Raw genomic sequence first — 21,137 nt, 5'->3', positions numbered from 1 at the left:
AACCTGAGGCTGACTATATCTTGTTCTTGAAATGCTAAACTGTGGTTTATCATTGAATCCAAATTATCACCTTAGGTTTTGGAACGGTAAGTAATCCTTTCTCACTTTTACTTCTCCAATCAGGTCAACTTTTTGAAAAACAGAGCACGAAGGTATAGCATTTGCCTGCAGACTTTACCAATTGGTTTCACAAAGAGGCGAGAGAATTCTACATATTTTAGCAATAAGTAAGTTTCAAGTTAATGTTTACATTTATTTTATTATATTTATATCCCACATTTTTTCTCCAAAGAATTCAAGGTAGTGTGCTTAATTCTCTTATTTCTTCTTCTTTGTGTTAGAGTTTAGGCTAAGAGTCAATGAATGGCTCAGTGACCATCATTAATTAAGTCATTTAATTTTTATGCTGTCCATGACCGAATGGGGACTCAAAATACAGATCTCCTGAGCTCCGGTCTAACACCTCTGTGTGACACTGTGTAGTAGGGGGATAATTCAGCAAAATTCTTCATTCTGAGCCAGTTCTGCTCAGCTTGTGATCTGCTGAGCTAATACTAACTCACCAGCCAAATAGTCACTCACCATATGCTCAATTCACTTGTTTTTGCTATCTGCATAGAATTGCTGGAACACATAGGTTGTCAGATGTGTGGTAGACCATAAAACACAACTCATGGACCATTCTCAGCTTAATCTGTTCCCAGCATATGTAGGCCTCCTCAAACTCAATATTTATGAACCAGTAAACTATCCCTAAGGGTGCAATCCCGTGCAAGTTTAGATAGAAAGAAGGCTTACAGTACCCAGCATGATGGGAGATGTAGGCTTTTTTGTGTCTAAATTTCCCTAGGTTTGTACCTTAAGAGAGGAGCAACATGCAGCGATATTGCCGCTGCTGCCGTGACTTTGGTCCTCCTCTTGCGCCTGCAGCACCCACAAGTATGAAAGGGAGCACTTCTTAAAGCAGCCAAGATAGAGTGAACCAAGATTTCCAAGAGAGAGTAGTAGGTCAGTGGAGCTCATTTCTGCCCTGTTCTGAAAGCTAGCGTTTTAGCTTTTGGCCCAAATAATGTAAGACTTATTAGCTTCCCCTTGCACTTGTGGTGAGTTGCGCTTACATATAGGCAATACTGGATACTGCACTAGGTGTATGAATGAGACAGCACACTAGTTTTCAGGTGCAAGTATTAAATCCCTAGAATCATGCTGAGAGAAACTATTCTTGGAATCAAATAGTCCTTATTTAGGAGTCTTGGAACTGAAAAATTAATACCTTTTTGAAAACAAACTGTGTTTTATGGTCTTTTGAGACATCATCTTGTTTTGCTTCTCTGATACAGGTGGATCCTGCTCACTACTGACCTCAGTTACTTACAATTCCCAGTCAGTCAGCTGATTTATATGGGTGGTTTATGACAAATTAATTGGGAGGGTTGCTCTTGCAATCAGTATAATCATCCGAAAATATTGATATTAATAGTCAATTAGAAGCTCTTGGGTGCTGTTGAAAGGTGCTCTAGATTATGTCATTTCTCTTGTTTACAGAAGGTGATGAAAATTAAAGGTGGCATTTCAGTTACAAACCAGTAGATGTCTCTCGTGCAAAATAGTAGCTACAGATTTCCCAGCAGTAATGTGCTTGCAAGTAATTAGCAAGCAAGACCATTTAATTGTATTATGTTAAACATATACTTTCTGAACTGCTTGGGAGAATTCTATATTTGAATATAAAGAACATGCAAAAATGTCATTTAACTCTAACTTGTGGGATGTAAAACATATTGCCAGTATTAATTGCATCTATTGGTCTCTGTAGCAAGAGCACACTTCAGTTGTGGAATGTAGCTGCAGCAGTGTATAGCCACAGTTTATAGCCACATGCATGCATTCATCACAGATGCAAAGAAGCTGGTTTCCTAGAAATGGTGTAGGGTAGTATATATGGTTCTTATCCTCAACCCTCTGCTATCCCCTTTTATTCTCTGAAATAAGTTGAACAGATTTAACTTACTGAGCTTCAAGACTTAGTAAATATTTGAAGCAGGTTCTCCCCAGTTCTAATTGACATATTATTTGCTACACTGTGCTACAATGAACAGTTGGAAATCCAGGTTTCCAAGGAAGGAAAAGTCCCAGATACTTGGTTAAAAAGATGTCCCACTCATCCCCAGGATCATTGTTGGAACCTAAAGCAAATGATGACCCCCTAAAATGTTGGCTGCTAAAAACCTGAAATATTTCTAACCCTCAGATTATATCAGTTCTCAGCTGTAATTCTTATACACATGGCAGGTTAGTTTAAAACTTTTGTGCAGAATTACACAAGCAGGCATATTAAACCTGCTTGCATACACAGTTGTTGTTCCTTCTTCCTCTTGCAAAAAATAGATTAGTTTGCCTTAACCTGGATAGCTATTATGATAATGATCTTTGCTAATTAGGGTTTCTTCAGTCAGCAGAATGAAGGCAAAATGTTATCTTCACAGTGAAAACACATGCCCACCACCAAAAGTGTCACTCAACACATACAAAATATGTACAAAGGTGTGACACAATAAGGAACTGACCAAGGGAAGCCTAGTTTAAAAATGCATTTGGGAATTAGAAGCCATGATGTCAAAACAATTGTGGTCACTGATTGCCAATTTCAGAACATGTATGAAAGCCTGGCCTTCAGCATGTATTCTATTCATGTTGTATTCATGTTGATCTGGATGCATGGTAAGCATACATTTTAGACAGATTCTTAGATCTGGATACTCTGAGTTACATCTCAGTCATTCTTGTAAATGTTTACTAAATAGTTCCAGAAAAATCTTGAGAAATAGAAACAATTGAATCATCACAGGAGCACAGTTTCTTTTCCTGCGGCTCCTAATTCTGCTGCAGTGTGTTTGAGCATTACAGCAAATGTTATGGATTAGTTTCTTCTGCTGTTCTGAAGTCTCTAGTAGAAGCCTGTATGTGTCAGATGAAAATGTGCTTCAGTCATTTCTTCGTGAATTGACTTGTTTCACAAAGTATGATGATTAAGAACTCGTTGAACTCCCAGTAAAGTTAACAGGACTTTCCTTGCTTATCTGTCAAATCTCTGTTGGATGGTTAGTGTCACCTAACTAAGCTTTACTAAAGCCCCCTTTCTCACCCCAGTGCCTCATGATGTAAGAACATCCACTCTGTTATATTGACGCTTCAGTGAATGGTGTGTCATAAAACTCTCAGCATTAATTTACTTTAATGAGATTTGAGGGTTTTCACAGGAGACTGTAATCATTTAATTAGGCTGGATCTGTGTTGTTTACAGAAGCCTAGGAGAAATATAAAATTCTACAGGGGTCTAGGTTACTGAAAAATGAATTATGCAGGGCTATAATTCAGTTCACAGGTTCAAGGATGAACACTGCTTCACCGTTTGCCTACTTCTGTAGCTCTTCCATTCATTTTACTGGTATAGAGCAAGATGACTTGGAGGCTTTGTGCAGGAAAGTAGGCTATTTCTTAAGAATTTGCATATTTCAAGTAGCACTAGAGGTTTCTGAATATGAGTTGCCTCATTTGAAAATGTTACCAAGTATTTTATCTTACTTCTTTTTAAAATAAAGGTTCAGATTAGCACAGAATTAAGGAATATATTTGCATGTAATTATGTTTGTGTGGTAGCTATAACATGCCATTCCTGTGGCTTCACTGTTGCTCTTAACATACCTCAGCATTATTTTTCACAACATCATAGATAGATCCCCTCAGGAGCTCATGATTATCCTGGCTAAATAACAGATGCTTAGCATATAGTGGCCCATGTCCAGTGAACTTATGATACACGATTACATGAACACAAATAAATAATCACTAGTTAAAAGAAGAACAAATCCATTCATAATTACTTCGGCTTAACTTTTTTCTACTAACACCCATGTGAATGCAGCACTTGGCACACATAACTTGTGGTTAATGTTTCCAAAATTTTCATCTTTTTCATAACTTCTGATTACTCTTTTTCATTTAAAAAAAAACCCCCCATAGTTAGGCCTGGTTCTGTGATGATCCTGTGAATTCTTGGTTAAATTTCCCAGACTCAAGTAAATAGTTGCTAATTTCCCCTTTGTCAACCAAAGGTAGGATTCTTCAAGCGAAAGGGTGAGAATGGGGTACAGGGCATGAAGCAAATAGCCACAAGTAATTCATGCCATGTGCCAATGATTCTATTAAATGAGTGGTTTAATGCAAGGATAGGAGAGCTTTTCCATAAGTCACTGCACTTTAGTTCCTGTCATCCCATCCCATCACTGACTTGGGTTGATAGGGATTGGAGCCCAAGAACATCTGGAAGACTCCAGGTTGCCCATGGCTTATTTAATGTCAAGTTTATTCAACTGTTAGCTCTCCCCCTATGTAGATAGTAACATAGGGTACTAGCTTATAGGTCTGTCTAGTCCAGTACTGGTGACACTGCCAGGCAATGATATAGCAAGACTTCAGGAACGATTGATTATTTTCTAGCCCTTTCTGAAGAAGCCATAAATTGAACTTGGGACCTTTTGAATGCAAAGCAAGTACCCTACCACTGAGATAACAAATAAAAACATAATGGTAAAAAAAAAGTTACAAAAGCAGGTGAGTACCACTGTTCACTAATTGCAGGGATGGTCAGTTCAGAAGTGCTCTGAACTGCTCCCAGCACAGTTTTCATGTCTTTTGCAGTGAAACAAAAGCTAATGTGCAGTTTGTGTATTTTGAATGGTCTGGTCTGGTCTTGCTTTGTTTAAACAGCCTGAATGGGATCTGCACTCAGATTTCTGTGTGTTGTGGATTAGAAAGGCCTATGAGTAGGGTGGATTCATATTCTTTATATGTTTGTTAATTCATAGAATGGAAAGGAATCATACTTGGTCAAACAAATGATGAGGGCTAAATAAATCCTAGAGAGGCCTATATCACCTTTGGAAAGCAATTACTCTAAAGCAACTACTCCTCTTGTGTGTGCTATACATTCACATTCCATTTTTCAGATTGGAAAAATGCCCCCTCTCTCCTCAGTGATTCAATGCTTTTCATTCAGCTTGAGGAAGTACTTCCTTTGCTGGTCCTGCATGACCGATTTTACAGCTTTTAACAACTACCAGCAAGGTTTTACTGGATTACCTAAGAGCTATATGCACAAAGAGATCTCAAATGTTTTTAGAGATACCTCAGCATGCTTAAGATTCACCATCTGTCTTACAGGCACATGAATGTATGATAGGAGGAACATACTGGATTAGGAGTGCAGAAACACTATTTGGAGAACCCCTTGGCAGTCTTTTCTTACATACCTAAAACGAGATGTGTATTACCACATGGGCATTGCATTTACCACTCAGAGTGCTGCTTTCTCACTTAATGAGTTGCACCTGAAAATCCACAGCAAGTCTGCCGATGATAGGGACAACCTGTGCCTTTCCAGATGTTTTGGCCTAGAACTCTTATTAGCCCAGCCAGTATAGCCCATGGTGGAGCATGATGCAAGTTATAGGCCAAAACAGTTGAAGACCCACAAATTGCCTACCCTTACTCTTGGATAGAGGTTTCAAACAGGGATCGTGTATGGACATTTGGCGAAATCCCAGTTTTTGTGAGGTGGCCACATATTCACTGCTCAGAATATTGGACTAGAACTGGGAAGAGCCAGGTTCTAGTCCCCACTTACCCCTAAAGCTAAGAGAATTTGGACCAGTCACTGACTCTGACTAACCTACTTCACATGGCTGTAGGGATAAAATGGAGAGAAGCATTGTGAATGCTGCCTTGTGTTCCCTGCAGGAAAAGAGCAGGGTATAAATACTCAGGGTAATAAATATAATAAAAAGGATTATACTTGCCCTGTATAGAAGAAAGGCACTGAGACACATTTTGAATTTTTGGCTGCGATCAGAGTGCCCTGAGACTCCCCAGTCTTGTCAGCATTAACACTTAGAACTAGATCAGTTACACTTCCATTACTAGTATATTTAGCTGGTATATTTCCTTGTTTCCATGGGTTTTTCTCACTTTTCTCTCTCTTGTTCTGCTTGCTCCCCTCATGCTCTCATTCTCCATTTTCCCTGCCCCCACACTACTCCTTCATATATTCATCTGTTTCTTTTCAGCAGTCCTTGACATGTCATTTGTCCCTTGCCCATAATTTTGCTTTCCTGAACTCCAGACTCTTCTTTTTTTTCATCCCTCCATCTTTCCAGCATCTTTCCTTTTTCATACATTTTTAATGTAGTCCCTTCCCAGCTGCACAATTGCTTCTGTCTCCCCCTGCTGGCAATCTTATTTCACATTATGCTGAAAATCCCCTTCCAAAAACCAGATCCTTTATTTTTTCCCTTCTAAAAGTTAATTTTTTTACAATAAAGATAAGCAATCTTTCTGGGACATGTGGGTATTTTTGGTAGTCTGAAAACTGTCATGAGCACCACCATAAAATGAATTTAATAGGAAGCAGTGTTAGTTAGAAAGCTTAAGTAACTTGCCCAAATAATTGTGCACAAGGCAGAGGTGAAGTCCAAGCTTCAATATACAAAATACCTCATTTAGTATTCATGGGAAATGAGGGTGCGGCAGCTGGAGGTATTCACTTTGCTTAGAAGTGCTCTCAGTTTCAATTAAGAAAATGTATTAATTTAAGCATCTTGGTGAGCATGACATTGCCTACTATTTTACATCAGACACTCTAGTAATGTATCTTTTCTAGCAAACCTACATCTTGATCTTCATGTAAATTTTGCAAAATATTGTGCTCATTATTGTGCTTTACAATCCAACTGGCTTAGATATCTTTTGTACATAGTGATAGATTGCTCCAGTGTTTTGCTGTTGTGCATGCATTTGTGACCAGATAGATTCAACTGAATATTATTTTATTTGTCCAGTGATCGAAGTACCATTGCTATGGCATAACTATTGTTTTCATGTGCTATTGTAGGGTCCTTTACACTTGATACTTGTGCTTATATATAGGCTTGTATGTGAAGAAGTATTTTCACATCTCAGATCTCAGAAAAGCAGCATTTATAAAGTTTAAACCACACAGAAAGCAAAGGAAGTGTGTTTGCAAGTGTACTGTCACATTTAATTCTGCTCAGTATTGATTAAATTATAGTTGTGTAAATAAATGTTAGATGGAAGCAATTTAAAAGTTTGTTACCTGCACATCTGATCATATGAAGAAGCTGTGTGATGATATTACCTGAAGGAGCGCTTACATCCATATATGCCCGGCCGCCCCTTGAGATCGGCGGGAGAGGCCCTTCTCCGGGAACCCTCCGTGAAAGAAATTAGGAGGGTGGGTACTCGGAGGAGGGCTTTCTCTGCGGTGGCGCCTAAGTTATGGAATGCGCTCCCCAGAGAGGTCCGCCTGGCGCCGTCGTTATTTGTTTTTCGGCGCCAGGCGAAGACCTTTTTATTTAAGCGGCATTTTAATTGTTAATGTTATCGGATTTTATCTAGCCAGGGTGGCTTATTTTATGTTGGTATTTTTGTATTTTTAACTTAATGTTTATATTTTTTTAATTTAATGTTATAGTTATTTTTTAACTTATTGTTGTAAGCCGCCCCGAGGCTTCGGCGAATGGGGCGGCATAAAAATGTTTTAATAAATAAATAAATATTAATACTTTTTCCCCAACCTCTTTTCTGTTTGGAATCCCTCTCTAGTAGAACCCTAGCAATTGCTATTCTAATCAGTAGTTTACATAAGAAAGCATTGAGTGTCTGTATTGGTTTTATTTCAGGGAACACAAGTTCTATTGGCATTTGAAGCTTGTATTTCCTCACAGTGATGCTACATTTACAGAAAAAAGGTATATGAATATTTTTGTCAGCAGGAGCTCTGTAATATGAAACTTAAACATCTGTTGCTGTATTCTGTTTTACCATTATGGAATTTTAGAGCAGCCTTCCCTAATCTAGAGCTCTCCAGATGTGCTGGACTAAATTGGAGGGCACCAAGTTGTGAAGGTTGTTCTTAGATAATTAAAAATACTTAATGTATGTGTTGTGATGCATGAATATATGTTGTATTGCAGTCTGTTTGGTATTTTGCTTCATAAAAGCTGTCATTCACTGTGGGTTTTTTTCCTTCCATCATCTCCAAATGTTAAAATGGAGGGAAGGTAAATCTTCCATTAGAACATGTGTTCAAAAATGTTGGTGAGTTCCCCCACTTTGGAGCATGAGTTTTGATCACTCTTTTCATTGAAAAAAGTCCTAAGCAGAGTGATGGAGAACCTCTTTTAGTCTGAGGGTTAAATTCAATTGGAGATGCTCTTTTTCAGTGGTGACAAAGAGAAAAGGAGCAGGGCCAAAATACAAAAAGAAAAAAAACTTAAATTTTTCATTTACAATGGCTTAGCTTAAGAGAGCCACCTCAGCTTTGAGAATGGAAAAAATTCTGCACAAAAGCTGGAAAACTTTGCAAAATTAGTGGTGAAGAGAAAGGGAGTGGGGCTAGGCTAGAGAGGGCATAAACTTCTCATGAACTGCAGACAGCGGCTGGATATCATGAGCTTTTCCATTCTTGCCTCTGCTAGAACAATCCCTGCAATTCTTGAATCAAGGTAAAAAGAGACATCCACCCTTCTCAAATGTTTATTTGACCTTGTGATATAGTCTTTTTGATTACTATAATACTGGGGCTTATGAATCTGCAATTTTCAGTGTCATCTAGACAATGGCTGATTTGCTGTTCTTGCAAATGTTATGCGTTCTGTCTGATACACTTTTGTCTTCTTGGGAAAGGGTGCCAGATGATAAACCATTGTGTGACATTCTTAAGCCCTACATTGATGCACACGAATCCAATCCTGTAATTTATCAAAGGTATGTACTCTTAGATAATTTCAATTCAAACTTTATGGTGTATTGGTATGTCTGTAATGTGTCTTATGCCATTGGCTTTGGTGGTGAAGGAACAGCCTAAAATATTTTAAAATGTTTAAATCTATTCAAAACAGAAAGCATATTATTTTGGTAGTTGTCTCTCAGCTGCAACATTTTTACAAACTATATGTTATCTGGCAGGATTAATCAAATGTTCTGTCTTTTCATTTAGATTAAAAATCTATGCAATATCCCCTAAGTCAGACATACAGATTCTAATGAAAGTAGAAAAGAGGCCAAACAGTTCCATCAGGTAAGAATGAGTTTATCTTTGGCTATTGTGTTTATGAAGGTAAACTGCATTTTCAAATATATTATGGGTAACAGGATGGCTGCATAGAGATCAGATTCAAAAACTCTAAAGAGAGATGGTATCCTTAGTTAACATTGGTGCTGACATAGTGCTTATCCAAAACTGAGACCAGAAAGGGCATGTGTGATGCTCTGCCATGTTTAAGATGGGCCATTGTGTTTCACTGGGTGTTTATTTCAACAATATTCAAAAGTAATGATGTGGAGAACAACAACAAAACTTCTTTGCATGAGGCACTGTGTAATGCACAACAGTGGTAGAGATCTGGATAGTTTCACTGCACTGTCTTTCCTAAATCCTGTCCCTTGAACAGTGGTCGACAGAACTTTGGCTTACTAGCTGGCCATTACTTGTGGTCATGGTTATTCCCTTTCCTCTCCTGGCCAAATGAAATAAGAGTCAACCAATCCCTCCTTGATGGAGCTGGTTATTATTTAACCATGCCCCTCCCTCCTTGGTGGAGCTGGCTATTATTTTACAGTGCCAGAATTTTGGAGAATACAGAAATGTTGACATTCTGTTTGTTCAAGACTTGGATTTGTTTCTCCTCTGTTACTGCAGCAGCAACCACAACTCTCCTCATTCTTCATTTAGTGCTGGGTGGGTAGTAGTGCTAAATAGGAAAGGCTCTCATTTGCAGCCAAAGCCAGCAGTAGCATGCCTGTCTGGTATCGCTTCAGTCCAGACCATGCACAGTGAGTGGTTTTTCTCTCTTCTGAGCCAAGCAAGTTCCTCCTCCTCATTTCCTTTCTGCTCTGGAAATGGTGGCAAGTAGCAGAAATTTGTCCAGCAAATTCCATCTATACAGCTGACATATACGCAAAGGAATCCATAAATATGGGTCATCTGACTTCCCAAATAACAGGTGCAACATGAAGAAGGATCTAATTCAGTCACAAGCAAATCAGAAGAAAAAGAATGGAAAGAAGAGGAAGGTGGGAGTTTGAAACAGCTTAGAGATTAGAAGGTGGAGAATGAATGTATCACAACTCATGTTGGATGAAAGGGAGAAACAAATCCTTTCTTTGTTATTAAATAAATATTTAATAATAAATAACAGACCAACAGGAAATATTCCCCCATCTCAGGCTGTGAGAGAGTGAGCACCTTCACCCTCCTTAGTGCTCTTGCCGCTGTGCCCTTTGTCAGTGCCCACATAGGCATTGGAGGGAGCGAGGTACAAGTGGGATGCCCGCTGTCCTTGCCTTCTCTGGAAAGTAAATTGAAACAAGCCCTTCCCTGGTTCCTCTATGCATGCCAAAGCCATTGGAGAGGCGGGACTGGATCTTGCCTTCATTTGTGTTGGCTTTTACAAAGCCATCTCAGGGGAGAACATACCTAGCTCCTGCAAATTTTTGAACTCCCTTCTACCCCTTTTCTGTAATTCATGGAAAATTTGAGAGAGCAATGCCTGCCATTTGTGGGCTAGTGGGATTAGAGGCGTATGGCATTTAAACACGTCAGGTGGCAATCCTGTACACTCTTACCTGAGAATAAGGACTTTTGAATAGGGTGGAATTCTGAGTGCACCGAAAGATTCCAGTTTTGTGACAAACTGCCTGTAATTCAAAATCCCAAAAAGATATTTCTGAAATGTGAGTGATAACAAGAATATTGTACAAATGAAGGTAATGACCTTTTAGAATGGGCTGTCACCTAAAATTACCATTAAGTATTAATAAATACTGGAGCATTTAAAGAACATGTAAGCAGATTTGTTGAACGCTATGAAATGTTAACATTCTCCCTGGATAAGTCCAGAGTACCAGTGATCAGAAACTGGGTAAATTACTGAAGTAGCCATCTAATAATTTAGTGTGTGATTCGTTATTCCTCTTCCTTCTGTTCTGGGAAGCAACAATTCCAAAAAAAAATTCTGAAGCAACCTGGAAATTTTTTCCAATTAGTTACATTTGTTTTGGAAGTAGATGTTTGTCCTTCTCAAAATAAATTAATATCTTTGTGTAATGCTTTATACTTGGGCTGCCTTCAAAATGACCTCATGGAGCAGAATTAGTGCTTTTTCCAATAAGAAAAGGGAAGAAAAAACAGGCAAATTATACAATCTGAGTGAGGAAGTACACCTCATTTTCCCAAGGAGATGGTAGGACTGACCAAGATTAGGGTTAACATTGGTGAACATCAGTGCAGATGTAATGTTGAAGCACAGGGTTCAACATTAAACCCTGTGGACCATAAACTCTTATAACAAGTGACTAGAATTGCATCTGTACCTGCTCTTAGTAATATATATTATTTATTTTGTGAAGAATTTCAGTTTGTTTTACTTGAATATTGCTGTTGAGTTGCTACCTAAATATTGTGTGGATCATATAGTTGGCAGATAATTTAGTGCCAAATGTACCTTCCTTCCAGTCTAAAAGCGACAATTATTGGAATCTGTATTTGTTCACTACATAACCTGCAATGGTAATTTACTTTCCTTTCATACTATAAACAATATTGTACACAGTATCTCAAGGTGATTTTATTTTGATCAATATCATTACTCACTATGTGCAGATAGGGGAGCAGAAGTGTATTTGATCATCCGTTTCTAATTCTAGTATCGGTGGCAGCGTACAAATGGGTACTTCTGATTTCTGCTGCTTAATTCTTCCATGGCTGAAGCAGTACAATCCTTCTGATGCTAGCTAATGGGCAATATGCAGTATAGTCTTGAAATTTACCTGCAGAAGTGGCACTTCAACTGTGTGATTCCTTCATATATGTGGACAGAGGGCATACATAGACATCTTTCCTGAATGAAATTTATATTTTTTTAACTATGTAAAGACTAAAGTATGTTATCCATTCTGTTAATGCTATTGGCTTCAGAGCTTAAAGTTTACAACTGTTATTCCTGTTTGATTTAATTGCATTTTAGCAGTTGTATAGATTATATACACAGGAGGAGTTTTCAAATGTGGGCTCTCCTAAATAGAAATTTTGAGGTTTAGTTTTCCTTTTAAGCATCCACAATGCTTTTTGGTTTATCTAAGCTTAACCTTATAGTTTTAGATTAGAAAATCCATTCTAATATGTGAGGCATTTCTACCACTGAATCCTAATTTAATTCTAATCCTTCAGTGTTGTTTAAAAGTGAATGTTTGTTAAACTGTCATTATTCTGTGAGTATAACAAAGCTTTGCATTTCTAAATGTGGAAATGGGCTTCAGAGCCCTTGCTCTTATTTCTGGTGTTAATTTCCTGTCAGTATTTTCTTTCTGCATAAGTTAACTACCTCTGTCTCATTTTCTCAGCAATAGAACTCATTTCCAGCTTATTTCAATGCATATTTAATATGTGTTAGCTAGTGTCAGATGTGTAATTTGGTCAAAAACCCGATTGATTGTCTCCAGTGAGTTAGCCAGTATAACAGTGCTGGTGCTGCTCCAGTTCTAGTTACACATTTAAAAACATTTGCATGTCACTGACTGAACCAGAACATAGGTTGGGGTTGTGTATTTGAATATGTACACAATCAAAAGCAATATGGTGCAAATCAATAGCATCTGCACTCAGATTTGTGTCTGATTAACATTCTGTGTGTTCTTCTGTTCATTGGGGTGGTGATGTCAGCAGTATTACCCAACAATGTTTTATGAATGACACTTGTGGTAATTATCTGTGTTAGTCTTGCATTTCCATTCCCTCTGACTTCACTGTTTACCCTGCCCAGCCTCCCAGCTTGTGTATATAAATCTGCCAAATTAAGTTTAACATTACATGCAACTAAAGTGGCCAATGTCCCCAACAGCTTATGCCATAGTAAATTTAATCTTTAAGAGGCCACTGGATTCTTTATGGCAAGGGGTGTGGAATTGCTGTGACAAGCTAATACAAGTTTACTTTTGGTAATGGATTTTCATCTGGAGTTCCCAATCCAACAGAAGAACTGTGTATGTAGATATCAGGTTCTGCACATGAATCACTTTAGCTGAATCATGGTGATTGCTGTGTTTGTTTTTAACACTTCTGTGGTGGATAGAATTCAGCTCTTTTCTATAACTTGATAATATAAGGAAGACATGGTACAAAGCCTGTGTTAATTAACATTTAACTTTCTTGGTAGAACAATACTGTACAAAGTAAAAGATTGGAATTACAGCTAAGAGCTGTATGCTTCCAAACCAAAAAAAAGTGAACAGATGAAGTTATCAGTAGTACATTCATTGAAGTATGTGTTTTGTACCCATCTTGATGAAATATTGGTGGCTTTCTGCAGCAGAGTTAAAGTGCTTATGAATTTCAGACTTTCTAGAACTTCATAATGGAGCTATGAAGAAATACTTCAAAGGATGTTGTGGAATTTGAGCTAGTGTATTAGAGTGAGAAGATATAACTGGGAATAGAATTATTTGGATTGCTTCTTTTGATGGGTTTGAGGGTGAAATCTTATATGTTGATGTTGAAAAGAAACCCCAAAACTATTTCCACTTCAGCTTGCCAAAAGGGAATCCCTCTGTTTATCTCTTGCTGATAGAAATGAACTAGAACTGTTCTTCTGACCTTGTTAAGAGATGTTTGACCTTCCTTCCTTGGCAGAGAAGTTGGAACATATTTGTTTTTCAAGGGTTAGTGGCTTTTTGGCAAGCAGACAGGAAATAAAACCTTTGTAAGAATGTGAAGACTTGTAATGGAATGGTAAAATACAGTTTAAGATCTTTGTTTTGTACCCCATTGTATATTAATTGAGAAAATAACCTGAACCTTCTGTTATTTGTGGAGGGATGTATGCCAAATAAAATGAATACATGGCATAACTATTCTTTTAGTAGTTTCATTCTCCCCACAGTGGATTAAAGAACCTGTGTTTCTGTTCCAAACGCTCTTGTTCATAAATGGCACAGTTATGCAATTACAATTGCATCAGCTTTTTATTCCCACTAAGTTTTGAACCCAGTACTTTCGATGCCATATCCCTGGGGCATCTAACAGTCTAAAAACATGAACCCAGAATTGCCAAAGACTCTGTTTAAAAGGTATCTGCAAAAAAGCAAGGTGAGGATTGGTATGCCCTGGCTTGAGATGATCTCTGAGTTTATTCCTTATCAAACATTAACAAGACTTGTAAGCAAGAGCTGCTCCTGGATCTGCAATGTTTGAATCAAAACTTTTCTTTCCTGTGTTTTTACCAAGTGTAAAAAATAATCTTTAAACTTTCTGACTTAGGCGCCCAGCCTCTTCCAAAAAATGCCAGACTAATGATAACTAAGCTCTTAACTGGTGAACATGCATATGTTTCATGTTGATCCCAGTAATTTCCCATGAGTGGTGATACCCAGCTGCAAGAGTGTCAAGTCCGTCACCTCCTATATAAGTATATGCTTCCACGGAGCTTGTGCAAGTACAGATCTGGGCAGTACTGGTGGCATCAACATACCTCAAGCATTCCTTTTGAGTAGCATTTGATCTTTAGAGCTGTTATCTGAAACTTTGTAGTCAAAGTGCCATTTTTTTCTACATGTAAATTATCTCTTCTACATAAAATATTGCTTTATGAATAATCATATGAGAACTTCAATCATCTTTACTCGTGATTATCTTCAGAATAGAAAACAGTATTATGATTACATTGCCCAACTTCCTGTGCCATAATAACATTTGGACCCCATTATCATTGTTAAACCTCTGAAGCTGATTTTATGAGGCCAATACCAAGACAGTTAGTTACAGTAAGAAATGTATTGAACTGGTTTTACATCTCTACAATAGATAAGTTACCTCTTACCTATAAACATGGCAGATATTCATGAATGGTGCATTTACTTTGTATTTAAGTTAAAATCTTAAATAAATCCATTCAATAACTTAAATGTTCTGATTGTTCTGTCCCTAGATTATTGAGCATTGATCCTAATTACTTATCTACCTAAATACTCCAGTGTATTTTTAGCCAGCATGTATGCTTGACATATCTAGCCATTTTCTGTATCTTCTCATCAGAGTTTTTAAAATTACTTCTGACTTGGATGCAATATTGTTTGATGCTTTCAGTAAATTCAGCAAAGTACCCAGCATACACATATTATATTACCAACCTGTTATTCCATTCACAATATAATGTAGGATTGTATTTACCTCTTTGTGTAAAATAAAACTACTTTATTATTAATCTCCAAGTACCCCAGGAAATAAGATACTATTAAAAGTGTCAGTTCTTAAGTGTACCAACATACTTTGTGTTTATTGGAACTAGATTTTCAAAAGGAATGTCAAAATTTCTCAAAATTCACTTATCTCCTTCTCTTCCTTCTCATCTCTTTGTTGACTGACCATTATTATTTTTCTCTTCTCCCCTGTTTCTGTAATGTTTCATGAACTGGCTTTTTTCTAGATTTCTCTGCATAAATTCTGTCTTTTTCTAAGTGTATTTGCATCTGCTCTGACATGACTACCTTCCTCCCCTTTCAGGATTCTTTTTGACTGTGTGCTGGCTGTGTGCTGCCTCCTTTATCAGTTGCTGAGGTGCTTGGGCAGATGGAGGTCTTGCCCCAATCCTGCTTGAGGGATCCTTTGGGCAGCTGGCTTGCAACTCTGTATATGGAGTACTGGACTAAATGGGCCTTTGGTCTGATCCAGCATGGCTTGTCTTACGGTCTTAGAAACTCTACTAAACATAAACTACATTTGGAAAGGAAAGTGTGTGTGAGAGAGAGAGAGGGTGATGGTGGTGCTTGCTTTGTTTTGATTACACTGTTTTCTGGGATTCCCTAACTACTTCTCATATTTCCTCCTATTGTGCCTTACTTATTGCATATTTTCCTACCATCTGCTTTCCTGAGATTCAGCTCCCATTGTACTGCTACCTTCTATAAACTCTCCTGTGATTACACAGAATTTAATGACTGGAATATAGAGATGCAGGTTGCCATACTGCTACTCTTGCAGGGCAAGAAATGATTGTCACTAAATGAAAGACAATTTATGGATGGTGTAGTGTCTAAGGTGTATGTACTGGATGCTGCACTTTACCCCTTATGCCATCCAGAGTGTAATTTTTCTGTTGAAATTAGAACTTTTGCTTGTAGCCCATGCACATCTGTCCCTCCTAGAGTGTGGCTTCTAAATTATTGCTGGAGCCTTTAACCATTCAGTTCATATATCAAGGTAGCAAATTACCTTTGGCTCAGTTATTTCTTTTCAGTCCTCAGTAAGAAGGGGGCCTTCATTCTCTCTGGCTTTTGATACTATCAGCCTTGATACCCTTCTGGGTTACCTTACCTGGTTGGACCTAGGGGTAATGGCCTGGTGCTTCCATTCTTTCCTGGGCTCCCAGCCCCAGTGGATGGTGCTAATGGGATGGTGCCTTGCCTTATTCATTTCTACAAGGTTACATCTGGTCTGTCATGCTATTTAGCATCTATCTGCATCAGCCTTCCCCAGCCTTGTGCCTTCTAGACCTGTTTGGACTCCCAACAGAATTCCCAGTCAATAGCCCTACTGGATGGGAATTATGGGAGTTGCAGTCCAAATGCCTCTAAAAACCACCAGGTTGCGAAGGGCTGATCTACATGAAACTTCTGGGAAGGTATGGCTGGGGATTTGGTGTGTGGTGTCAGTATGCTAATGATACCCTGCTCATTTTTATCCGAACTTGTGAGAACAGTAGAAATTCTGAGTAGATGTTATAAGGCAATGGTAGAGTGGATGAGGGTGAACAAATGAACATTTAAGTCACAGCAAGTTGAAAGTCCTGCTAGTTGGGAATCTGACCCTAGAATTGATGGATGGGTTTGACTCTTTTTAAAGACTGAGTATATTCTTGGGTTCGGTGATGCTCTTGGATGTTCAGGTGGTGGACGAGGACAGAGTGCTTTTTTAAAGCTTTCAGTGGTATGCCAAGTCTCCCCTTTGTCTGTAAAACTACAGCTGCAATACTTACTTTGCTGTTATCCAGATTGGCTTACCTTAATACTCTACATGGGGCTGTCTTTAGAAAGTTGTAGCTGGTTCAGAGTACATCTGCCATACAATTGACCAAGCTCTTCACAGGGACTATCCCAAGCTAATTTTGGCTTATTTTAAGTACCATATTCATTTTTAAAGTGGTGATTTTGACCTTACCACGCTATTTTCTTTAAACAGCTGGGGCTGCTTTCTCCCATATAGATATACCTATACCTTTAGCTCTTCACATGAGTTCTTTCTATAGGTTCTTTGCCATCTGAGGTATGGTAGATAGTGGCTCAAGACAGAGCCTTCTTAATATGGGCATCAATATAACACCTTCCTGTGGGAGGTCTGTTCTCATGTACTTGCTCTTGAGAACCTTGGAGACACTTTTTGATCGTTTTGAAGAACTTGCTAGCTTTGGGTTTGGCATTTTCCATTCACTGGATGTAGAACATCTGGATGTTTGTAAGGTCTTGTTAATTTTTACTCATATGACACTATCAGTAGGCATTGTGCTTTACAGTAATGCAATCAAAATATGTTCCTCTCCAAAGAAGACTGCATTGTAAATAGAATTTATTTGTTCTTTTTTTCAGATGTTTTATTTTATGGTCTCTTGGCATATTTTGATTATGCATAGATTAGCATTTGTGCTGAAGTTTGTACAGTCTAATGTTCTCATATGGCAGCAAAAGTTGAGTCTCTGAACTAGATTGCATGTTTCCAGCAATTCTACCTTGTTTATCCCCAACAACCCAGAGTTCCAGTTTCACATAAACAGCCCAAGGATGAGCCAACCCTGAACAGCAGATGCAAATGTGTGGGAACAAGTATGCACACTCACTTCTGCATGTCTAGAACCTGTGGTTTCTTAATATGCAAACCAAGTAATCATGCCTTTCCTGCAGATCACAGCTTGTATATAAAGTTTTAAGGACATTTGTGATTTTTAGGGCGCAACCCTGTGCCCCCTAGGCATTATCAAGGAGGGGCATTCCAGTGGGCAGAAGGAGGGGAGACTGCAGAGACCAGGACGTGATGTATTCAATGGCCCCTTCTAAAGTGCTCCAACTGGACTCAGAAAAAGATCATCTAACAAAACTACAGAGGAGGAGGAGTGAGGTGGTGAAGTTCACCTCCACTTTTGCTTCTGTTCTACATTTGAGAACCATCAGCCTCCAAGCTTAGGGGCTGACAACTTTCGCAAATTTATTTCACATTTAACTTGTGATAAGGACATACATGTTCTTCATATGTTAGACAGAATGTAGATATCTCTCTTCTCTGTAAACTTGTTAGAGATCCTTTTTTGGTTTGCATAGGCAAGGAATAAAATACCAGTTTATGGTTCAAAAGACTATAATCATAAGCCTTTATGAAGGAATAGTACATTGAAGGGATCTACCATAAGAAATGCTGTGTTGGATCAGACCAGAGACTTCTCTGGCTCAGCATTCTGTTCCCACAGTGGCTAACCAAATGCCTAGGAGAAACCCACAAGCAGCCCATAAGTGTGATAGTACTTTCCATGTCGTGGTGAAGAGCGCTTAAAGGAAGTGTGTGCATTTGTAACAATTTATTTTTAGTTAGCTGGTCTGAAATGTCTTAATTGCAACTAAGTAGAGGTGAAAATATTTGTCCATCTGTTACTCTTTCTAAAAATGTATACTAGGCAGAGTCTTTAGTTGTCTAGATCGACAGCTGGTAAATATGCAAGTTTCTGAAATGCACAGACACTTTTGGTTAACTGAGGTGGAACAGTTGATAACTCCAGTGGACAAAGCATATCCATTTTCAGGAAATTGCATTTTATTGTAGTGTTGTAATCCTTTTTATGGGGATTTAAACCAAACTGTAGTTCAAGTTCCAATGTTCTTTATAAATCCTTTTGAAAAAGATTAACTCCCTTAATTCTTCCCAAATCGGAACGATCAGATTAGTAATTAGACAAACAGTAAGGTCAAAGTTTTAAGATATGTTGTAGTTTTAGGCAAAACTAAATTTATAATCGAAAATGTATTTTTCACTAGCAGTATGACTGAGTAGCATATCTCATTATTTTTCCTGTTCACAAATCATAACCACAAGGAAGGGTTATTCACCACTTAGGAATGAATGTCCATCTGTTAGTTATTATCTCTGCTGAGCTGCAGCCCCTCAAAACTAGAACTTGAAAGAAATCTTAAGTGTTATGTACATCTTTTCTGTGTTTTGCTCGCTCCCTAACACCCCCCTCCCAAACAGGGTTAAATATTCACCACTATAAGTAGTCGGAAATATTTCATTAAATTCTGTAACTCTGAAATACTGTTCAGTCTGAAAATGGATGTGCTCCTTTATTTTATTTTCTATTCTGATTGTTTTAAAATTAAAAGTGCCCCAGTAAATTGCAATGGTGGTCATAGTTACTTCTGCAGCCATTTCTTATTATATGCTTTTTGAAAGTGATAAAGGAATTATTTTCAAAGTGCACTGTCCATCTGCATGGCTTTTTAATGAAATGGTGTCACTTTATCCTAGGAGAGCAGTCATATGAGATTTTCATTTTTATCTTTAATAACAGACTACCAAAAAATCCATCATTAAAGCTAAGCGTCCTCCAATGACATGCAGGAAAGACTGATCTTAGCTGGGAATTTCCTGCTGTCTGAAGTAGGAGGGGTGACAGAGTTCACTACTGAGATAATAGCTAGAGGTTCCATTGAAGAGGTATACATTTGTGATAGCAGATCTGTGTAATGCAACCGCCTGCAGAAGAATTAGTAGGCTGACTTTTCAGTCTCCTTGGAAGCCAACAGGAACTTGCATGACTTTGGAGCTTATGTGACTTCTAGTTAGTAATAATGGAAATTATTAAAGTATTAAAATGTAAACACACAGCTCTAGCCAATAAGGCCATTCTTAGACAATATATTTTTCCCTGTGCACACAGTACTAGATCCTATCAGTTCAATTTCAACAGTGTTATTGCTTAGTAGTTTCTTCAACATCTGTTTAATATGGTGGTATTATCGTGGCAGTTCCAGAAGTTGGAGTCCTTTATTTTTAGTTCAAGTGTATGTAGTATTGGCATTATTGCATAATAGAGGGGCTTGAGGGTAAGACTTTTCCAGACTGTTTGCCTTAGAGTTTAAGAAAATTATACTAAAGGGTTACAGCTGTCTTGCCTAGCAAGTCAGATTTTCTCCCTCAGACAGGCAGAATAAGTCAGTGGCAAGGATGTGAACGCAGACCAGTTATTGGCAAATAAAATAAGTGTGTGCTACATGGGCACTATCCAATGGGGTGCTTTTGCTCTAGCAGTTCAGTTACAGTCTTGTCCCCACTATTTGGCCAACAGCAATGTAACACTTTGAGGGAAAAGCACCCCAAGATGACCAGAAACATGTGTTTCTGAAATGAGGCTGGTCAGCAGAACTCAAATAAGGGAGCTTCACTGACCTGTCAATTTCCAGAATTTAGTGTTTCTGCTTATTTTGCAGCAGCTTCTAGGAAGCACTGAATCTCTGTTGTGTGAACAGAGTACACACTTGTACAAAAGAACTCACTGTTTGCTGAAGGGAATCAGTGGAATGGAAGTGGATTAGCTGGAGGAAGAAGCATCTCATTGGATATTGCCCTTTATCACATGACACCTTACTACTAATCTGTAATCTTATCACTAAAATACTATTTGTATTCATATTGAAAGGCATCTTCATACCCTTGCTAGAATAAAAATAATACTTATCAGTAGTTTCCTAAGACAGGAAGTTGTAAAAACTATTGAGACACTTGCAACAGAATAGTAAAGGTAGACTCAACTAACAACGCCTGCTGCAAAGAATATTATATGACAAGATGTCATGAAGCAAATATTTTCTCATCTTTCACCCATTCCCAAAGGTAGAAGAGCAGAGTTAAATCCAAAATGCTTATAAAACTCAAGGCAGAAAAGGCCAGAAATGTTATAGCTTTGGAAATAATTTGTGAAATCTATGAATGTTGAAAAGGCAAAGGGTGCAAAGGGTGGGGGAGAGAC

General features: G+C 38.2%; 1 protein-coding gene across 5 annotated transcripts in view; it reads left to right on the top strand.

The window, feature by feature from the left end:
- Window positions 1–21,137, top strand: part of ZNHIT6 (zinc finger HIT-type containing 6) — a 40,506-nt gene that overhangs the window by 6,682 nt on the left and 12,687 nt on the right. For all 5 annotated transcript variants that reach the window (XR_006414942.1, XM_044432371.1, XM_044432372.1 and 2 more), the window contains exons 5-8: window positions 124–227; window positions 7,758–7,826; window positions 8,764–8,844; window positions 9,077–9,157. Coding sequence is in view for 4 of the 5 variants with exons in the window: in XM_044432371.1 (XP_044288306.1) it covers window positions 124–227; window positions 7,758–7,826; window positions 8,764–8,844; window positions 9,077–9,157 (335 nt within the window). In the remaining variant the exon portion in view is untranslated. The remainder of the gene's footprint in view (window positions 1–123; window positions 228–7,757; window positions 7,827–8,763; window positions 8,845–9,076; window positions 9,158–21,137) is intronic.

Source organism: Varanus komodoensis, unplaced genomic scaffold, assembly GCF_004798865.1.
Source record: "Varanus komodoensis strain SLA01 unplaced genomic scaffold, ASM479886v1 scaffold24, whole genome shotgun sequence".
Taxonomy (NCBI): domain Eukaryota; kingdom Metazoa; phylum Chordata; class Lepidosauria; order Squamata; family Varanidae; genus Varanus; species Varanus komodoensis.
The sequence above is the reverse complement of the archived record's forward strand: the minus strand, read 5'-3'. Positions and strand labels throughout refer to the sequence as shown.